At 38.9% G+C, this 18,134-nt stretch overlaps 1 protein-coding gene and 1 non-coding gene across 2 annotated transcripts in view; both read left to right on the top strand.

Moving 5' to 3' along the window:
- NEDD4 (NEDD4 E3 ubiquitin protein ligase) overlaps window positions 1-18,134 on the top strand; it is a 166,619-nt gene that overhangs the window by 30,156 nt on the left and 118,329 nt on the right. Inside the window, exons 3-4 of the mRNA XM_005559626.5 lie at window positions 10,435-10,513; window positions 10,610-10,648. Coding sequence (XP_005559683.3) covers window positions 10,435-10,513; window positions 10,610-10,648 — 118 coding nt within the window. The remainder of the gene's footprint in view (window positions 1-10,434; window positions 10,514-10,609; window positions 10,649-18,134) is intronic.
- Window positions 6,305-6,408, top strand: LOC123575039 (small nucleolar RNA U13). The gene has a single exon (XR_006700208.2). It is a non-coding gene; the product is annotated as a small nucleolar RNA U13 (small nucleolar RNA).

Here is an 18,134-nt window from a genome sequence, read left to right as displayed (position 1 = left end):
GTGTGCCTGCTAAAATAACTTAGAAAAATATGAATCAAAATTTGACGGAATTAAAGGGGAAATTTTTAAAACTCCCACCATCATAGTTGGAGGCATTAACACTTCTCTTTCAGCAGTTGATAAAACAACTAAATAAAAAAATCAAAAACATAAATTTGAACAATATTATGAACAACTTTGACCTAAAGAACACTATTTCTAACAACTTTCTTTTCAAGTGTACATTCTTTTCTTTTCAAGTGTACATTGTACATTCGCTAGCGTAGACCACATATGGGCTGTATTAGTTTATTGCTGCATAGTAATATTACCACAAACTGGCCAGGCGCGGTGGCTCACGCCTGTAATCCCAGCACTTTGGGAGGCCGAGGCGGGCAGATCACAAGGTCAGGAGATCGAGACCATCCTGGCTAACACGGTGAAACCCATCTCTACTAAAATTACAAAAAATTATCTGGGCATGGTGGTGGGCGCCTGTAGTCCCAGCTACTCGGGAGGCTGAGGCAGGAGAATGATATGAACCCAGGAGGCGGAGGTTACGGTGAGGCAAGATGGCACCACTGCATTCCAGCTTGGGTAGCAGAGTAAGACTCCGTCTCACATAATAATAATAATAATAATAATAATAATAATAATAACCACAAATGTGGTTGCTTAAAAGGACGTACATTTATTGTCTCACAGTTTCTGTGATTCAGAAGTTCCTGCATTGTTTAACTGGGTCCTCTGCTACAGGGTCTTGCAAAGCTGCTGCTGTTCTTTTTTTTTTTTCTAATTTTTTCTAATTTTTCTGTCTTGAAGTCTCTCACATGAGAGTGGCTGTAAACTCTAGCCGTGCCCTGATGAGACTCTAGGAATTTGGATATAGATGTTTACAATGTGCCTTTTATGGGTATTTCTTTATCCTGGCAAGTGCCCTCATGCCTAAGTGTCTTAGCTATGACCAGATGTCCCTCTCACAGCACATTTGCATATCCTGGCGGCTGCTCTTAGAGCTCTTGTCTGTGTCCAGTTTATTCCTACCAAAATAGCAGATAGCCACTCTCTAGGAGAATCCTGACAAAGAAGTTAGGGTCGAGTGTATCAGTCAGGTGAGACACAGGAGGCAACTCAACAAAACACACGAAATAACAGCGGTGTATTACTTAACAGATGCCAGAGAGAAGAGGGCAGCATGCCTCCCAGGGCCAACAGGAAGTGGGGAGCCATCCAGGACATGCACAGTCAACTAGTGGGTGGGGAACAGAAGAAAGAGTGCAAGGGACCTGTGGGCTGAGGCTTTTATTGGGATCCAGGGCATTTTCCAAACAGGTTTCCCTCAGGGAGTTGTCACTGGTGGGTTTAGAGCAAGCAGGCACAAATTTCATGGAGTCATGCTGTGTCTGAGAAATCTGTATTAGGGTTCTCTAGGGGGACAGAACTCATAGGATAGATGTATATGAGAAAGGGAATTTAGTAGGAGAATTGACTCACATGATCACAAAGTGAAGTCCCACTGTAGGCCATCTGCAAGCTGCGGAGCAAGGAAGCCAGCCCGAGTCCCAAAACCTCAAAAATAGGACGCCAACAATGCAGCCTGCAGTCTGTGGCCGAAGGTATAAGAGGCCCCTGGCATGTCACTGGTGTTAAGTCCAACAGTCCAAAAGCTGAAGAACTTGGAGTCTGATGTTCGAGGGCAGGAAGCATCCAGCATGGGAGAAAGATGAAGGCCGGAAGACTCAGCAAGTCAAGTCCTTCCACGTTCTGCCTGCTTTATTCTAGCTGCCCTGGCAGCTGATTAGATGGTGCCCACTCAGATTGAGGGTGCGTCTGCCTCTCCCAGTCCACTGATTCAAATGTTAATCTCCTTTGGCGACACCCTCACAGACACACCCAGGAACAATACTTTGCATCCTTCAGTCTAATGAAGTTGACACTCGGTATTAACCATCACGGAGAGGTGATTACTGTGGCATATTTCTGCAGTCCTTGTGGATATGGGGTCAGTGGAGCAAGTCAAGTAGGTTGAATCTGGTTGCTTCTTAGGGAGGTGGTTACCAGGAGGCAGTTGTGTAAGGTACTTATCTGATTGACCACATTGAGGAGCCGAGAGGAGGTAGAGAACTGGAAACTGTGCTAAGGGTGACTAAGACCTGCTTCTGGTATAAAAATGTCCAACTTAACATTCAGTATGGATGCTGAGGCAACATAAAATTATAGGAATTCACTTCAGCTGTCATTAAGGTGTTGGTAGGGCTGTGGTCTTAGCTGAGGCTTGCTTAGGGAAGGATTCATTTCCAAGCTAATGTGGTTGCTGGTGGCATTCAGTTCCTTGCAGGCTGCCAGTCTGAGCGTTTCCATTTCTTGCTAGCTGTCAGCTGGAGGCCATCTCAGCTTCTTGCCATTCAGCAGCTCACAAGCTGGCAGTTTGCTTCTTCAAAGCTAGGAAGAGTCTCCTAGCAAGGTGGGTTACAATCTTATGTAATGTAATCACATACTACCTTTGCCACAATATGTTGGTTAGAATATATAGATCCGTCCCATGCTTAAGAGGAGAGGAACACAAAGAGCATGAATATTAGGAGGTGGGGATAATAGGAGCTGCCCTAGTGCCTGCCACAATATTCTGGGCCTTAAAACAATAAACCACATTCTTTTGAAATGTGCATGGTACATTAACCAGCATAGACCATGTGTGGGTCCATAGGACAAGTTTCAGAAATTTTCAAAAGATTGAAATCATATAGAGGATGTTCTTTGAGAAAAATGGAATTCAATTGGAAACCAATAATATTAAGATCTAGAAAAACTACAAATATTTGGAATTTAATTAGCATACTTCTAAATAATCTATATGTCAAAGATGAAAATATTTTGAACTGAATGAAAATGAAAATAAAGCAATATCACAATTGTGGAATGCAGCTGAAGTTATATTCAGAGGGAAATTTATGTGTTTAAAATCCTTAACTTAGAAAAGGAGCAAGATGTAAATGAATGTTTTGAGTTCTGACCTTAATAAATTAGGGAAAAAAGAGCAAATTAATTCTAAAATAAGTAGAGAGAAGAAATAATAAAAACAAGGGCCAAAATCAATAAAAGAGAAAATGGACAATGATAGAAAAAAAATTACTGTAATCAAAAGCTTGTTATTTGAAGATATCAATTAAAGTTTTAAATCTATCTAGAATGATCAAGAGTTAGAGAGAAGGCACTAATTACTGGTAATGAGAATGAAAACTGGGGCATTGCTCTGGATCCTGTGGAAATGAAAAAGATAAAAGGAAAATATTTTGTACAATTTCATATCAATAAAGAAGTACACACAACTTAGATGAACTAGATAATAGTCTTGAAAGACACGGATTACAGAACTAGCCACAGAACAAATATAAAACTTTAATAGATGTTCATTATGGAAAGAAATTGAATTTGTTGTTAAAAGAAATTGAATTTGTTGTTAATTAAAGGAACTGAATTTGTCCTTCCTGCAAAGAAAACTCCAGGCCCACATTGTATCACTGCATACAACTATCAGACATTTAAGGAATAAATAATACAAGTTCTACACAAACACATTAAGAAAATGGAGGGCATTTCCCTACTCATTTTATTAGACTAGTATTATCTTGGTCCCCAAACAAGACACAGACATCACAAGAAAACTTAAAACCAATATCCCTCAACACAGATGCAAAAATGAAATTGAACATTATGTATCTATGTGTCACCAGGTAGGATTTTTCCTAGGAATACAAGGTTTGTTCAACATTAAAAAATTTATCAATGCAATTCATCATATTCATACAGTAAAATAGAAAAAACACATGGTCATTTTGCTTGGCATGGAATGTGCCTTTGACAAAATCTAACACCAGTCATGATAAAATCTCTCAGCAAACTAACATAAAATACAAAGGTAGTTTAATATCTGAAAATTAACTGATGTAATACACTATATTAATAGAATAAAAGAAGACAGTCACCTTTTTTTTCTTTTTTTTTAAATTATACTTTAAGTTCTAGGGTACATGTGCACAATGTGCAGGTTTGTTACATATGTATACATGTGCCATGTTGGTGTGCTGCACCCATCAACTTGTCATTTACATTAGGTATATCTCCTAATGCTATCCCTCCCCCCTCCCCCTACCCCATGACAGGCCCCGGTGTGTGATGTTCCCCACCCTGTGTCCCAGTGTTCTCATTGTTCAATTCCCACCTATGAGTGAGAATATATGGTGTTTGCTTTTCTGTCCTTGTGATAGTTTGCTCAGAATGATGGTTTCCAGCTTCACCCATGTCCCTACAAAGGACGTGAATTCATCCTTTTTTATGGCTGCATTGTATTCCATGGTGTATATATGCCACATTTTCTTAATCCAGTCTATCATTGATGGACATTTGGGTTAGTTCCAAGTCTTTGCTATTGTGAATAGTGCCACAATAAACATACATGTGCATGCGTCTTTATAGCAGCATGATTTATAATCCTTTGGGTATATACCCAGTAATGGGATGTCTGGGTCAAATGGTATTTCTAGTTCTAGATCCTTGAGGAATCGCCACACTGAGAAGACAGTCATCTTAATAAAAGCAGAAAACACCATTGACAAAATTCAACACCCATTCATAATAGAAACTCTCTGCAAAGTAGGAGTAGATGGAAATGTCCTAAACCTCATCAAGGGAATCTATGAAAAAACCCAGTAGCTAATCACCTACTTAATGCTGGCAGTTTGAAGGCTCTCTACTTAATCTCAGGAATAAGGCAAAGTTGCCTGCTTATATGTTCTATCCAACATTGTACTATATATTTTAGCCATGTAGTACAGCAAAGAAAAAATATCATAACAGGTCAAAAAGGAAGAAGTAAAACTGTCTTTATTTGCAGACAACATCGTTTGTAGGTAGATAACCCCAAGGAATGTACAGAAAAAGCTACTGGAAGAACTAATAAGTGAATTTAACACTGCCACAAAATGCAAAGTCAGTGTACCCAAAATCATTTATATTTCTGTATCCTATCATTGAGCAATTGGATAATAAAATTTAAAAATGTGTTTACAATCGTGTAAATGTTAAATATTTAGAAATAAATGTACCAAAAGATTTGCAAGAAATGTAGCCTGAAAACTATAAAACAGTGCTGAGAGAAATCGAAGACCACATAAATCAATGGATACATAGGCTGTTTTAATTAGAAGACTCAATAGTGTTAGGGTGGCATTTTTCTCCAAATTGATTAGATTTGGCACAGTCCCAATAAAAATCTCAGCAAGTTTTTTCAGAGACATTGATGAGATGATTTCAACATTTATATGGAAAGTCAAGGCACATAGAATAGCCAGAACAATTCCGAGAAGGAACAAAATTGGAAGACTTACGTTACCTCATTTCAAGACCTGCTACACAGTTATAATAAGAGACAGAGTGGCAATGGCATGAGAATAGACATATTGTTCAATGGAATGGAGAGTGTAGAAATACATGCACGTGTGTGTGTATGTGAGAGCGAGAGAGAGAATATATACACATATATGATCAGTTCCTGTTTAACAAAAAATGCTGAGGTAATTCAAGGGAAAGGGTAGTCTTTCATTACACAGTACTAGAACAACTGGTCTGTACAGAATGAAATGAATCTTGGCCCTTACCACACATCATACAGAAAATTAGGATGAGCTAAAATGATGAGACTTCTATAGGAAGACACAGGAAAAAAAATCTTTGCTCTATTGGGTTACACAAAGTTTTCGTGAACAGTACCAAAAAGGATGAGCCATAAAAGAAAACTGCCTTGAAAGGAACTTCAACACAATTAAAACTTTTCTTCTTTAAGAAACACGGTTATAGAAAATGCAAGCCATAGATTGGGAAAAAGTATCTTCAGACATATATCTGGAAACAACGTGAAAGTCCATCGACAAATGAATGGGTAATCTCATGTACCCCATAAACACATACACCTACTATGTACCCATGAAAATTAAAAACATTAAAAAAAAGAAATGTGGGCTGGACATGGTGGCTCACACCTGTAATCTCAGCACTTTGGAAGGCCGAGGTGGGAGGATCACTTGAGCCCAGGAGTTCAAGACCAGCCTGGTGATGAGACCCTGTCTCTACAAAAAAATTTTTAAAAGTTAGCCAGGTGTGGTGATGCATGCCTGTGGTCCCAGCTACTCAGGAGGCTGAGGTGGGAGGATCACTTGAGCCCAGGAAGTTGAGGCTGCAGTGAGCCGTGTTCATGCCACCTCACTCCAGCCTGGGTGACAGAGAAAGACCCTGTCTCAAAAAAAAAAAAAAAAAAAATGTAGTCTAGATCCTTCTGTAGTTTATAAGTGTCATGACGGGGTGTCCATGCACATGTGTAAGATGTGCCACCCTTGAAGCTTGTTACAACATGGGCAGATTACCAATTTCACATGAAAAGAAAGAAAAGAAATGTATATACATACAGTGTTTATTCAACCTTTAAAAAGGAGATTCTGCAATATGTGACTATACGGATTAATCAGGATACTATGCTAACTGAAATGAGACAGAGAGAGACAGATCCTTCATGTTTCCATTTATATGAGATATCTAAAATAGTCAAATTCATAGAATCAAAGAGTGGAATGCTTGTTGGGGTGAGGAGTGAGTAGAAATGGAAGTTAATAATTAACAGGCATTAAACTTGAGTCAAGCAGGAAGAATAAGCTCTAGAGATCTGCTGTACAATGTTGTGCCTAAAGTTAACATTAATGTATGTGCAATTAAAAAGGTAAGAGGGTAGAGCTGCTGGGTGCAGTGGCTGACACCTGTAATCCCACCACTTTGGGAGGCTAAGGCAGGTGGATCACTTGAGCCTACAAATTTGAGACCGTCTCAGGCAACATGGTGAAAAACCCTGTTTCTACAAAAAAGCACAATTAGGCATGATGGTGTGTGCCTGTAGTCCCACTACTTGGGAGGCTGAGGTGGGAGGATTGCTTGAGCCCAGGAGGCGGAGGTTTCAAGTGAGCCGACTGCACCACTGCACTCCAGCCTGGGCAACAGAACAAGACTCTGTCTCAAAAAATGAAATGAAATGAATGAATAAATACGTAAATAAATAGGGTAGTGATCATGTTAAATATTCTTACCACAAGAGAAACAACGAAACAAAGATATCTGACAAAGGCCATTAACCCCCTATATATATGAAACCTCTTACAACTCAATATAGTTAAAAGGCCAATTAAAAAGGGACAAAACTCGACTGGGCACGATGGCGTACACCTGTAATTCCAGCACTTTGGGAGGCCAAGGTGGGCGGATCACCTGAGGTTGGGAGTTCAAGACCAGCCTGACCAACATAGAGAAATGCCGTCTCTACTAAAAATACAATAATTAACCAGGCGTGGTGATGCATTCCTGTAATCCCAGCTACTAGGGAGGCTGAGGCAAAAGAATCACTTGAACCCGGGAGGCGGAGGTTGCGGTGAGCCGAGATTGTGCCATTGTATTCCAGCCTAGGCAACAAGAGTGAAACTCCATCTCAAAAAAAAAAAAAAGAAAAAAGAGGCAAAACTCTTGAACAGTGTCTGTGTATTGTTCAAGTGTATTTGTGTAGCTGGATGGTGAGATTAGGGATAGATACATAATTACATTTACATTTTGTATTTTTATATTTAATAGTATTAAGTTGTAAAAAATCGTGGATAAGATTGGAAAGGGAAAATGTAGAGAGAACAGAGGGGTGGGGCAATACCTAGGGAATATCAGTATTTAACTGGCAGATAGTAGAAGAGGAGCCTAAGTAAGCCACTGAAGGAACAGTTTGAGTGGTGTGAGGAGCACTGGAAGAGATGTGTCATAGAAGCGAAATGAGATGAGTGTTTCAAAGAGAAAATGGTCAGTAGTATCTAAAAACATAAAGAGGGCCAAAAAAAGAAGTATCTGGAAAATGTTGATTGCTTTAACAAGATTGGTGACTTTACAAGAGCCTTTTCACAGGAATGGATCTCAAGGGAAGAGACAGAAATCAGACTGTAGGGTTTTGAAGCATAACAGGAATTAAGGAAATGAAGTAAATGCGGTGGTATGCTACAGTGGTTAAGAGTATAGGCTGGGAGGCCGAGGCAGGCGGATCATGAGGTCGAGAAATCGAGACCATCCCGGCTAACATGGTGAAACCCCATCTCTACTTAAAATAGAAAACATTAGCCAGGCGTGGTGGTAGGCGCCAGTAGTCCCAGCTACTCGAGAGGCTGAGGCAGGAGAATTGCTTGAACCCAGGAGAAGGAGGTTGCAGTGAGCCAAGATAGTGCCACTGCACTCCAACCTGGCGACAGAGCAAGAGAGTATAAGCCGGGCATGTTTGCTCATGCCTGTAATCCCAGCACTTTGTGAGGCTGAGGCGGGTAGACCACCTGAGGTCAAGAGTTTGAGACCAGCCTGGCCAACATGGCAAAGCTGTGTCTCTACTAAAAATACAAAAATTAGCTGGGCGCAGTGGCGCGTGCCTGTAATCGCAGCTACTTGAGAGGCTGTGGCAGGAGAATAGCTTGAACCCAGGAGGCAGAAGCTGCAGTGAGCCAAGATCGCGCCATTGTACTCCAGCCTGGCTTACAGAGTGATGCTTCATCTCAAACAAACAAAAAAGAGTATGGCCTCTGGAGCCAGGTGCTGGAGTTTCAATCCTGGCTGTCCGCTTTCTAGCTGTGTGATCTGTGTGAAATAAAGAAAGGAATAGTACCTACCTCACAGGTGGTTATAGAAATTCAAAGAATTAATATACGGGCTGGGCACTGTGGCTCACGTCTGTCATCCCAGCACTTTGGGAGGCCAAGGCAGGCGGGTCACCTGAGGTCAGGAGTTCGAGACCATCCTGGCCAACATGGTGAAACCCCGTCTCTACTAAAAATACAAAAATTAGCCGGGCGTGGTGTTGCACGCCTGTAATCCCAGCTACTCGGGAGGCTGAGGCAGGAGAATGGCATGAACGCGGAAGGCAGGGGTTGCAGTGAGCCGAGATTGTACCACTGCACTGCAGCCTGGGCGACAGAGCAATACTCTGTCTCAAAAAAAAAAAAAAAAAAAGGAGAAAAAGAATTAATATACGAAACCTGCTTACAGCAGTATCTGGCACCGAGTAATTGCTATATAAGTGTTCTTTTTATTATTAAAGATTATTCTCTGAAAAGGTTTGACTGGGAATGGAAGAAAAAGATGTATTTTGCTTTGCTGGAGAAGGGAGGGAAAGTCAAGGGGAGGAGGAATTTTAAAACATTTATATGCCTAGAGAAACCTAGATCAAAGAAAAAGCCAAAGGTCTAAAAGAGAGCAATGAGAACAGATGATGCAAGGCTCCAAAGTTCAGAGAACTGAATAAGGGGGGTGAGACTCAAAACAAGAGGACTCCTGACTCACTAGGTTAGGGGTAAGGATGGGTTCTGATAAATACCAGTATCTTGGGAGTGTTCTGGTGCCTTTGATTTTGGCCAATTAAGAGGTAACGTGGTATGAAGAAATGGAGTTGGGGGAAGGATAGTTTGGATTAGTTTGGAGGGGATTTGGTGGAGAATGGTGAGTACTTGGGATACCCATGGAACATAGGAGAAATTTAACCATGGACAAGTAAAGTGTTCAAAGTCTTGTGGTTTGCAACCCTATACATCACAAGAATTTCCTTCTCCATATCTCCTTGTAGAATTGGTTTTATTAACATCTAGTTATTTTATTTTAATATTTTTTTTGAGACAGAGTCTTGCTCTGTCGCCCAGGCCTGAGTGCAGTGTTGTGATCTTGGCTCACTGCAAGCTCCACCTCCCAGGTTCACGCCATTCTCCTGCCTCAGCCTCCTGAGTAGCTGGGACTACAGGCACCTGCCACCACGCCTGGCTAATTTTTTTTTTTGTATTTTTAATAGAGACAGGGTTTCACCGTGTTAGCCAGGATGGTCTTGATCCCCTGACCTCGTGATCCACCCGCTTCAGCCTCCCAAAGTGCTGGGATTCTAGGCGTGAGCCACTGTGCCTGGCCACACCTAGTTATTTTTTTTAAGTGAAAACAGTTTGCCTTTACTTTGTAAGAAGAGTTTACACCCATGAGATAACTTGAGACAACCTGAGGTCTTACAAAACCAGTCTTAGAATCATTGAATTAACCATCTTAACTCAAAAGAAGAAATAATGTAATAAAAATCAAACAAAATTTTAAAAATCTAGGAAGGTTATAATCATTAGGCCTGTGATTAAAAGGTTTTCTTTCTAATTCTTTGTGTCTTTCACTAACATGGTACTTCAGGTTTTTAACGAGATGCAAAAATTACTTTTAATTGCTTACCTGCCTAAGAATTCTGACTTTTAAATTCAGGAAATAATTGTAGATATAACTAACAAGGAAAATTGTGAGTTGTATAGTCTGGGTGATCTGAGCTTGGGGTAAGCAATAATTAAAATTTTTCTTTTTTTTTTTTTTTAACAGTGATCCTTATGTGAGAGTGACGTTATATGACCCAGTGAATGGAGTTCTTACAAGTGTGCAAACAAAAACCATTAAAAAGGTTAGACTTAGCAATATTCAAAAGTTTTTAATGTACTTTGTTTTATTTTTAGAAGACAAAACATTATTTAGTTATACTATGTTTATTATTTTTCAGAGTTTGAATCCAAAGTGGAATGAAGAAATATTATTCAGAGTAAGTATATATTTTATTTTATTAAAGTGGAAAAGTAAGTTTTTTTCTCAGGAGGTTAGAATGATAAATTCTCAATTATAATATTTGAAAATGTATCTCAGAATTTGCTTGAAATTGTGAAAATGTAAAAGGAATTGAAATTGAGGATGACATAGTCCTGGAACCATTTGTCTTATGAAAAACATAAATGTAAAATAATGGAGAGGTAAAAGACTGGAATTATCTCATTCTAGTGAAACTGATTTAGAGACTGTACAGTAGTCTTATTCCAGTTGAGCAGATTCAGTGTTTTCTCATAAAGATGGTGCAAAATATATTTATGTCTCCCCAGTCGTTTATTATTAAACAGTTTAGGGCCTATCAAGTGAATACATTTCTTTTTATCCACACGTCATTCACATTGCTGCCTTTCCACCCCATCTGCCTCATTTACCATAGGAACAAACTCCAATCAGCAGTTATTTCCGGTTTCTCAGTAGGACCCTGAAACTGACAGTGTCTCTGTGTAACTGTTTAATATCAGAGTCCTTACTGTTGCCAGAATCGAAACCCTACCAGAGCAGTGGTAGAAGATGCATTTCAGGAATTTCCCCTCTCTGGATTATTCCCACTTGTATCATCCTTCAAATGCTCTTCCTTGACCCCATTTTCCCCTTTAGCTGTTGACTTGTTTCTCTGTTCACCTGAATAAGGAACATTCATGGGAGAGTTGTCTACCCTCATCATTTCTGCTTCTCCAGGATGCTCCTTGACCCACTGTATTCTCGCTCACATCCCCGTCACTCAAATGAAACTGCTGTTATTCAGGTCCCCAGTGACCTCCCTGCTTCCAGGTTCATCTCATCTCATCTTACTCATGCTCTTCACAGCATCTGACATGGCAGATCATTCCTGAAACACCAGCCTCTCTGGAGGCTTCTATGGTACCATAGTTGATTTCAGTAAGGAAAACAGAAGCCGTTCTTCTGTACTTCATGTTAAAGATATTTTGTTTGTTTTGTTTTGTTCAATTTTAATAAAGTGAATTTGAAGGGAAGAAATTGCTGACACTAAGGGCAAGGAAGCTGTTGCTGAAGATCCAGCCAACAGCACCAATTAAGTTGCTTCTGTTTTTTCAGTTTGGAGTAAGATTTTCCCCACTCTTTGTAGTATGACATAAAAACGACATTTTAAATCAGTTAGGAAATTTTGGAATCTTGAAGAAATGATATTGAATCAATTGGATAGTCATATGAAGAAAAATGAAGCTAAATTTCTGTTTTTACTATTTCACCAGAATAAATTCCAGGCTTGATAATGTCTGGTTTTGATTGCTTTTTTGGCACAATTGTTGCTTAGGAGAGTATTTTTAAATTCCCAAGTTGTTGAGTTATTTATTTATTTATAATTTTGTTTTATTTTACTTATTTTGTTACATTTTTCTTAGAAACATATGTATTTTCAATATATTTCAAAGTTTTCTTTCTACCTCTTATGTTTTTTCTGATATTATTGGCTTGCCCATGTTAAATAATGTTTAGTCATAATAACAATGGATATATATTTGTCTTGTTTCAATTTTAGTGGGAATGCATCTAGCATGTCTCCGTTAAATATGGATAGCTTTTTGTTATTTATCATATTAAAGATGTATTCAGCTATTGCTGTTTTTTCAAGAGTTAAAAGAAAAAACGTATTGATACTTCCAATTTGAGCCATGATACAGTAACAGGATATCGGGCTTAACCTGATGTGTAAACAACCATAAAGCTGGTGGGGGGAAATAGGAGAAATGGGGGGATGTTGGTCAAAGTGTACTGACTTTTAGTAGTAAGCTAGATAAGTTCTGAGATCTAACGTGTAGCATGGTGACTATAGTTAATAATACTGTATGTACACTCGAAATGTACTAAGAGAGTAGATTTTAAGTGGTCTCACTATACACACACACAATGGTGAGTAACTATGTGTGGTGACAGATGTGTTAATTAATTTGATTGTGGTAATCATTTCACAGAGTTACATATATCAAATCACATGTATACTTTGAATATTTACAATCGTTATTTGTCATTTATAACTCAAGAAAACTGGAAAAAAGAAATCTACTTAGATATAGTGAAATAGATGGTTAAAATTTAAAAGATGCAAGGAGACATACCATGCAAAAGTAATCAAAAGAAACTGAGGTAGCCATATCAATGTCAGACAAAGTAGACCTTAGAATAAGGACAATTACTGGGCATACTAAAGGACCATTATATGATGATAAAAAGGGGAAATTCATGAAGAAGCCAGAAACAGCTCTAATTGCTTATGCACCTAATGACAAAGCTTTAAAATACCCAAAGCAATAAATGATAGAACTGAAAGGAGAAATGGGCAATTATCCTATGTGGAGAATTTAGCATTCTTCTTTTTCTCAGTAACTGGTAGAACAAGTAGAAAAAAAAAATTGAGTAGTGATGTGGAAGTCCTGAAGAACACTATCAAGTTGATTTTACCTAATTGACATCTATAGACTCTCTACTCCAACAGTAGCAGAATATGTAGTCTTTTCAAGTACACATAGAGTAGTTACTGAGTAATCTGGGCCAAAGCCCAAACCCTAACAATTTTAAAAGAATAGAAATCATGCAAATTGTGGTCTGTGACTAGAATGAAATGAAAGCAAGAATCAATAACAAAAAGGTATCTAGAAAATCCCCAAATATTTGGATGATAAACACTTCTAAGTAGCTCATGGGTCAAATAAAAATTCTCAATGGAAATTAGAAGATATTTTAAGAGAATGAAACTTTTTGATGCGGTTGTTTGTTTTTTTCTTGTAAATTTGCTTGAGTTCTTTGTAGGTTCTGGATATTAGCCCTTTGGCAGATGAGTAGATTGCAAAAATTTTCTCCCATTCTGTAGGCTGCCTATTCACTCTGATGGTAGTTTCTTTTGCTGTGCGGAAGCTCTTTAGTTTAATTAGATCCCATTTGTCAATTTTGGCTTTTGTTGCCATTGCTTTTGGTGTTTTAGACATGAAGTCCTTGCCCATGCCTGTGTCCTGAATGGTATTACCTAGGTTTTCTTCTAGGGTTTTTATGGTATTAGGTCTAACATTTAAGTCTCTAATCCATCTTGAATTAATTTTCGTATAAGGAGTAAGGAAAGGATCCAGTTTCAGCTTTCTACTTATGGCTAGCCAATTTTCCCAGCACCATTTATTAAATAGGGAATCCTTTCCCCATTTCTTGTTTCTCTCAGGTTTGTCAAAGATCAGATGACTGCAGATGTGTGGTATTATTTCTGAGGACTCTGTTCTGTTCCATTGGTCTATATCTCTGTTTTGGTACCAGTACCATGCTGTTTTGGTTACTGTAGCCTTGTAGTATAGTTTGAAGTCAGGTAGCGTGATGCCTCCAGCTTTGTTCTTTTGACTTAGGATTGTCTTGGAGATGCGGGCTCTTTTTTGGTTCCATATGAACTTTAAAGCAGTTTTTTCCAATTCTGTGAAGAAACTCATTGGTAGCTTGATGGGGATGGCATTGAAGCTATAAATTACCTTGGGCAGTATGGCCATTTTCATGATATTGATTCTTCCTATCCATGAGCATGGTATGTTCTTCCATTTGTTTGTGTCCTCTTTTATTTCACTGAGCAGTAGTTTGTAGTTCTCCTTGAAGAGGTCCTTTACATCCCCTGTAAGTTGGATTCCTAGGTATTTTATTCTCTTTGAAGCAATTGTGAATGGAAGTTCATTCATGATTTGGCTCTCTGTTTGTCTGTTACTGGTGTATAAGAATGCTTGTGATTTTTGCACATTAATTTTGTATCCTAAGACTTTGCTGAAGTTGCTTATCAGCTTAAGGAGCTTTTGGGCTGAGATGATGGGGTTTTCTAAATATACAATCATGTTATCTGCAAACAGGAACAATTTGACTTCCTCTTTTCCTAATTGAATACCCTTTATTTCTTTCTCTTGCCTGATTGCCCTGGCCAGAACTTCCACCACTATGTTGAATAGGAGTGGTGAGAGAGGGCATCCTTGTCTTGTGCTGGTTTTCAAAGGGAATGCTTCCAGTTTTTGCCCATTCAGTATGATATTGGCTGTGGGTCTGTCATAAATAGCTCTTATTATTTTGAGATACGTCACATCAATACCTAGTTTATTGAGAGTTTTTTAGCATGAAAGGCTGTTGAATTTTGTTGAAGGTCTTTTCTGCATCTGTTGAGATAATCATGTGGTTTTTTTCATTGGTTTTGTTTATGTGATGGATTATGTTTATTGATTTGCGTATGTTAACCCATCCTTGCATCCCTTGGATGAAGCCAACTTGATTGTGGTGGAAAAGCTTTTTGATGTGCTGCTGGATCTGGTTTGCCAGTATTTTATTGAGGATATTGGCATCAATGTTCATCAGGGATATTGGTCTAAAATTCTCTTCTTTGTTGTTGTGTCTCTGCCAGGCTTTGGTATCAGGATGATGCTGGCCTCATAAAATGAATTAGAGAGGATTCTCTCTTTTTCTATTGATGGGAATAGTTTCAGAAGTAATGGTACCAGCTCCTCTTTGTACCTCTGGTAGAATTCAGCTGTTAATCCATCTGGTCCTGGACTTTTTTTGGTTGGTAGGCTATTAATTATTGCCTCAATTTCAAAGCCTCTTACTGGTCTATTCAGAGATTCAACTTCTTCCTGGTTTAGTCTTGGGAGGGTGTATGTGTCCAGGAATTTATCCATTTCTTCTAGATTTTCTAGTTTATTTGCATGCAGGTGTTTATAGTATTCTCTGATGGTAGTTTGTATTTCTGTGGGATTGGTAGTGATATCCCCTTTATCATTTTTTCTTGTGTCTATTTGATTCTTCTCTCTTTTCTTCTTTATTAGTCTTGCTAGCAGTCTATTTTGTTGATCTTTTAAAAAAAACCAGCTCCTGGATTCACTGCGTTTTTGAAGGATTTTTTTTTGTGTCTCTATCTCCTTCAGTTCTGCTCTGATCTTAATTATTTCTTGCCTTCTGCTAGCTTTTGAATGTGTTTGCTCTTGCTTCTCTAGTTCTTTTAATTGTGATGTTAGGGTGTCGATTTTAGATCTTTCCTGCTTTCTCTCGTGGGCATTTAGTGCTATACATTTCCCTCTACACACTCCTTTAAATGTGTCCCAGAGATTCTGGTACGTTATGTTCTCATTGGTTTCAAAGAACATCTTTATTTCTGCCTTCATTTAGTTATTTACCCAGTAGTCATTCGGGGGGCAGGTTGTTCAGTTTTCATGTATTTGTGCATATTGGGGTGAGTTTCTTAATCCTCAGTTCTAATTTGATTATGCTGTGGTCTGTGAGACAGTTTGTTGTGATTTCTGTTCTTTTACACTTGCTGAGGAGTGCTTTACTTCCAATTATGTGGTCAATTTTAGAATAAGTGCCATGTGGTGCTAAGAAGAACATGTTGATTTGAGGTGGAGAGTTCTGTAGATGTCTATTAGGTCCACTTGGTGCAGAGCTGAGTTCTAGTTCTGGATATCCTTGTTAATATTCTGTCTCATTGATCTGTCTAATATTGACAGTGGGATGTTAAAGTCTCTCATGGTTATTGTGTGGGAGTCTAAGTCTCTTTATAGGTCTCTAAAGACTTGCTTTATGAATCTGGGTGCTCCTGTATTGGGTGCATATATATTTAGGATAGTTAGCTCTTCTTGTTGAATTGATCCCTTTACCATTATGTAATGGCCTTCTTTGTCTCTTTTGATCTTTGTTGGTTTAAAGTCTGTTTTATCAGAGACTAGGATTGCAACCCCTGCTTTTTTTTTTTTTTTTTTTTTTTTTTTGCTTTCCATTTGCTTGGTAGATCTTCCTGCATCCCTTTATTTTGAGCCTATGTGTGTCTGCACATGAGATGGGTCTCCTGAATACAGCATACTGATGGGTGTTGACTCTATCTAATTTGCCAGTCTGTGTCTTTTAATTGGGGCATTTAGCCCATTTACATTTAAGGTTAATATTGTTATGTGTGAATTTGATCCTGTGATTATGATGTTAGCTGGTTATTTTGCCTGTAACTGATGCAGTTTCTTCATAGCATCGACGATCTTTATAATTTGGCATGGTTTTGCAGTGGCTGGTACCAGTTGTTCTCTTCCATGTTTAGTGCTTCCTTCAGGAGCTCTTGTAAGGCAGGCCTGGTGGTGACAAAATCTCTCAGCTTGTCTATAAAGGATTTTATTTCTCCTTCACTAATGAAGCTTAGTTTGGCTGGATATTAAATTCTGGGTTGAAAATTCTTTTCTTTACGAATGTTCAGTATTGGCCTCCACTCTATTCTGGTTTGTAGGGTTTCTGCTGAGAGATCCGCTGTTAGTCTGATGTGCTTCCCTTTGTGGGTAACCTTACCTTTCTCTCTGGCTGCCCTTAACATTTTTTCCTTCATTTCAAACTTGGTGAATCTGACAGTTATGTATCTTGGAGTTGCAATTCTTGAGGAGTATCTTTGTGGTGTTCTCTGTATTTCCTGAATTTGAATGTTGTCCTGTCTTGCTAGGTCGGGGAAGTTCTCCTGGGAAATATCCTGAAGAGTGTTTTCCAGCTTGGTTCCATTCTCCCTGTCACTTTCAGATACACCAATCAAACAGAGTTGGTCTTTTCACATAGTCCCATATTTCTTGGAGGCTTTGTTCGTTTCTTTTTATTCTTTTTTCTCTAAAGTTGTCTTCTCACTTTATTTCATTAATTTCATCTTCAATTACTGATATCCTTTCTTCCACTTGATCGAATCAGTTACTGAAGCTTGTGCATGTGTCATGAAGTTCTCATGCCATGGTTTTCAGCTCCATCAGGTCATTTAAGGTCTTCTCTACACTGTTTATTCTAGTTAGCCATTTGTCTAACCTTTTTTAAGGTTTTTAGCTTCCTTGCAATGAGTTAGAACATGCTGCTTTAGCTCGGAGAAGTTTGTTATTACCGACCCTCTGAAGCCTACTTCTGTCATCTCATCAATGTCATTCTCCTTCCAGCTTTGTTATGTTGCTGGAGAGGAGCTGCGGTCCTTTGGAGAAGAAGAGGCACTCTGGTTTTTAGAATTTTCAGCTTTTCTGCTCTGGTTTCTCCCCATCTTTGTGGTTTTATCTACCTTTGGTCTTTGAGGTTCGTGACATACAGATGGGGTTTTGGTGTGTATGTGCTTTTTGTTGATGTTGATGCTATTCCTTTCTGTTTGTTAGTTTGCCTTCTAATACTCAGGTCCCTCAGCTGCAATTCTGTTGGATTTTGCTGGAGGTCCACTGCAGACCCTGTTTGCTTGTGTATCACCAGCGGAGGCTGCAGAACAGCAAATATTGCAGATCAGCAAAATTGCTGCCTGATCCTTCCTCTGGAAGCTTTGTCCCAGAGGGGCACCTGCCTATATGAGGTGTCTGTTGGCCCCTACTGGGAATTGTTTCCCAGTTAGGTTATACAGGGTTCAGGGAGCTTGAGGAGGCAGTCTGCTTGTTATCAGAGCTCCAGTGCCATGCTGGGAGAATCAC

Source organism: Macaca fascicularis, chromosome 7, assembly GCF_037993035.2.
Source record: "Macaca fascicularis isolate 582-1 chromosome 7, T2T-MFA8v1.1".
Taxonomy (NCBI): domain Eukaryota; kingdom Metazoa; phylum Chordata; class Mammalia; order Primates; family Cercopithecidae; genus Macaca; species Macaca fascicularis.
This window is presented reverse-complemented; position numbering and strand designations above follow the sequence as displayed.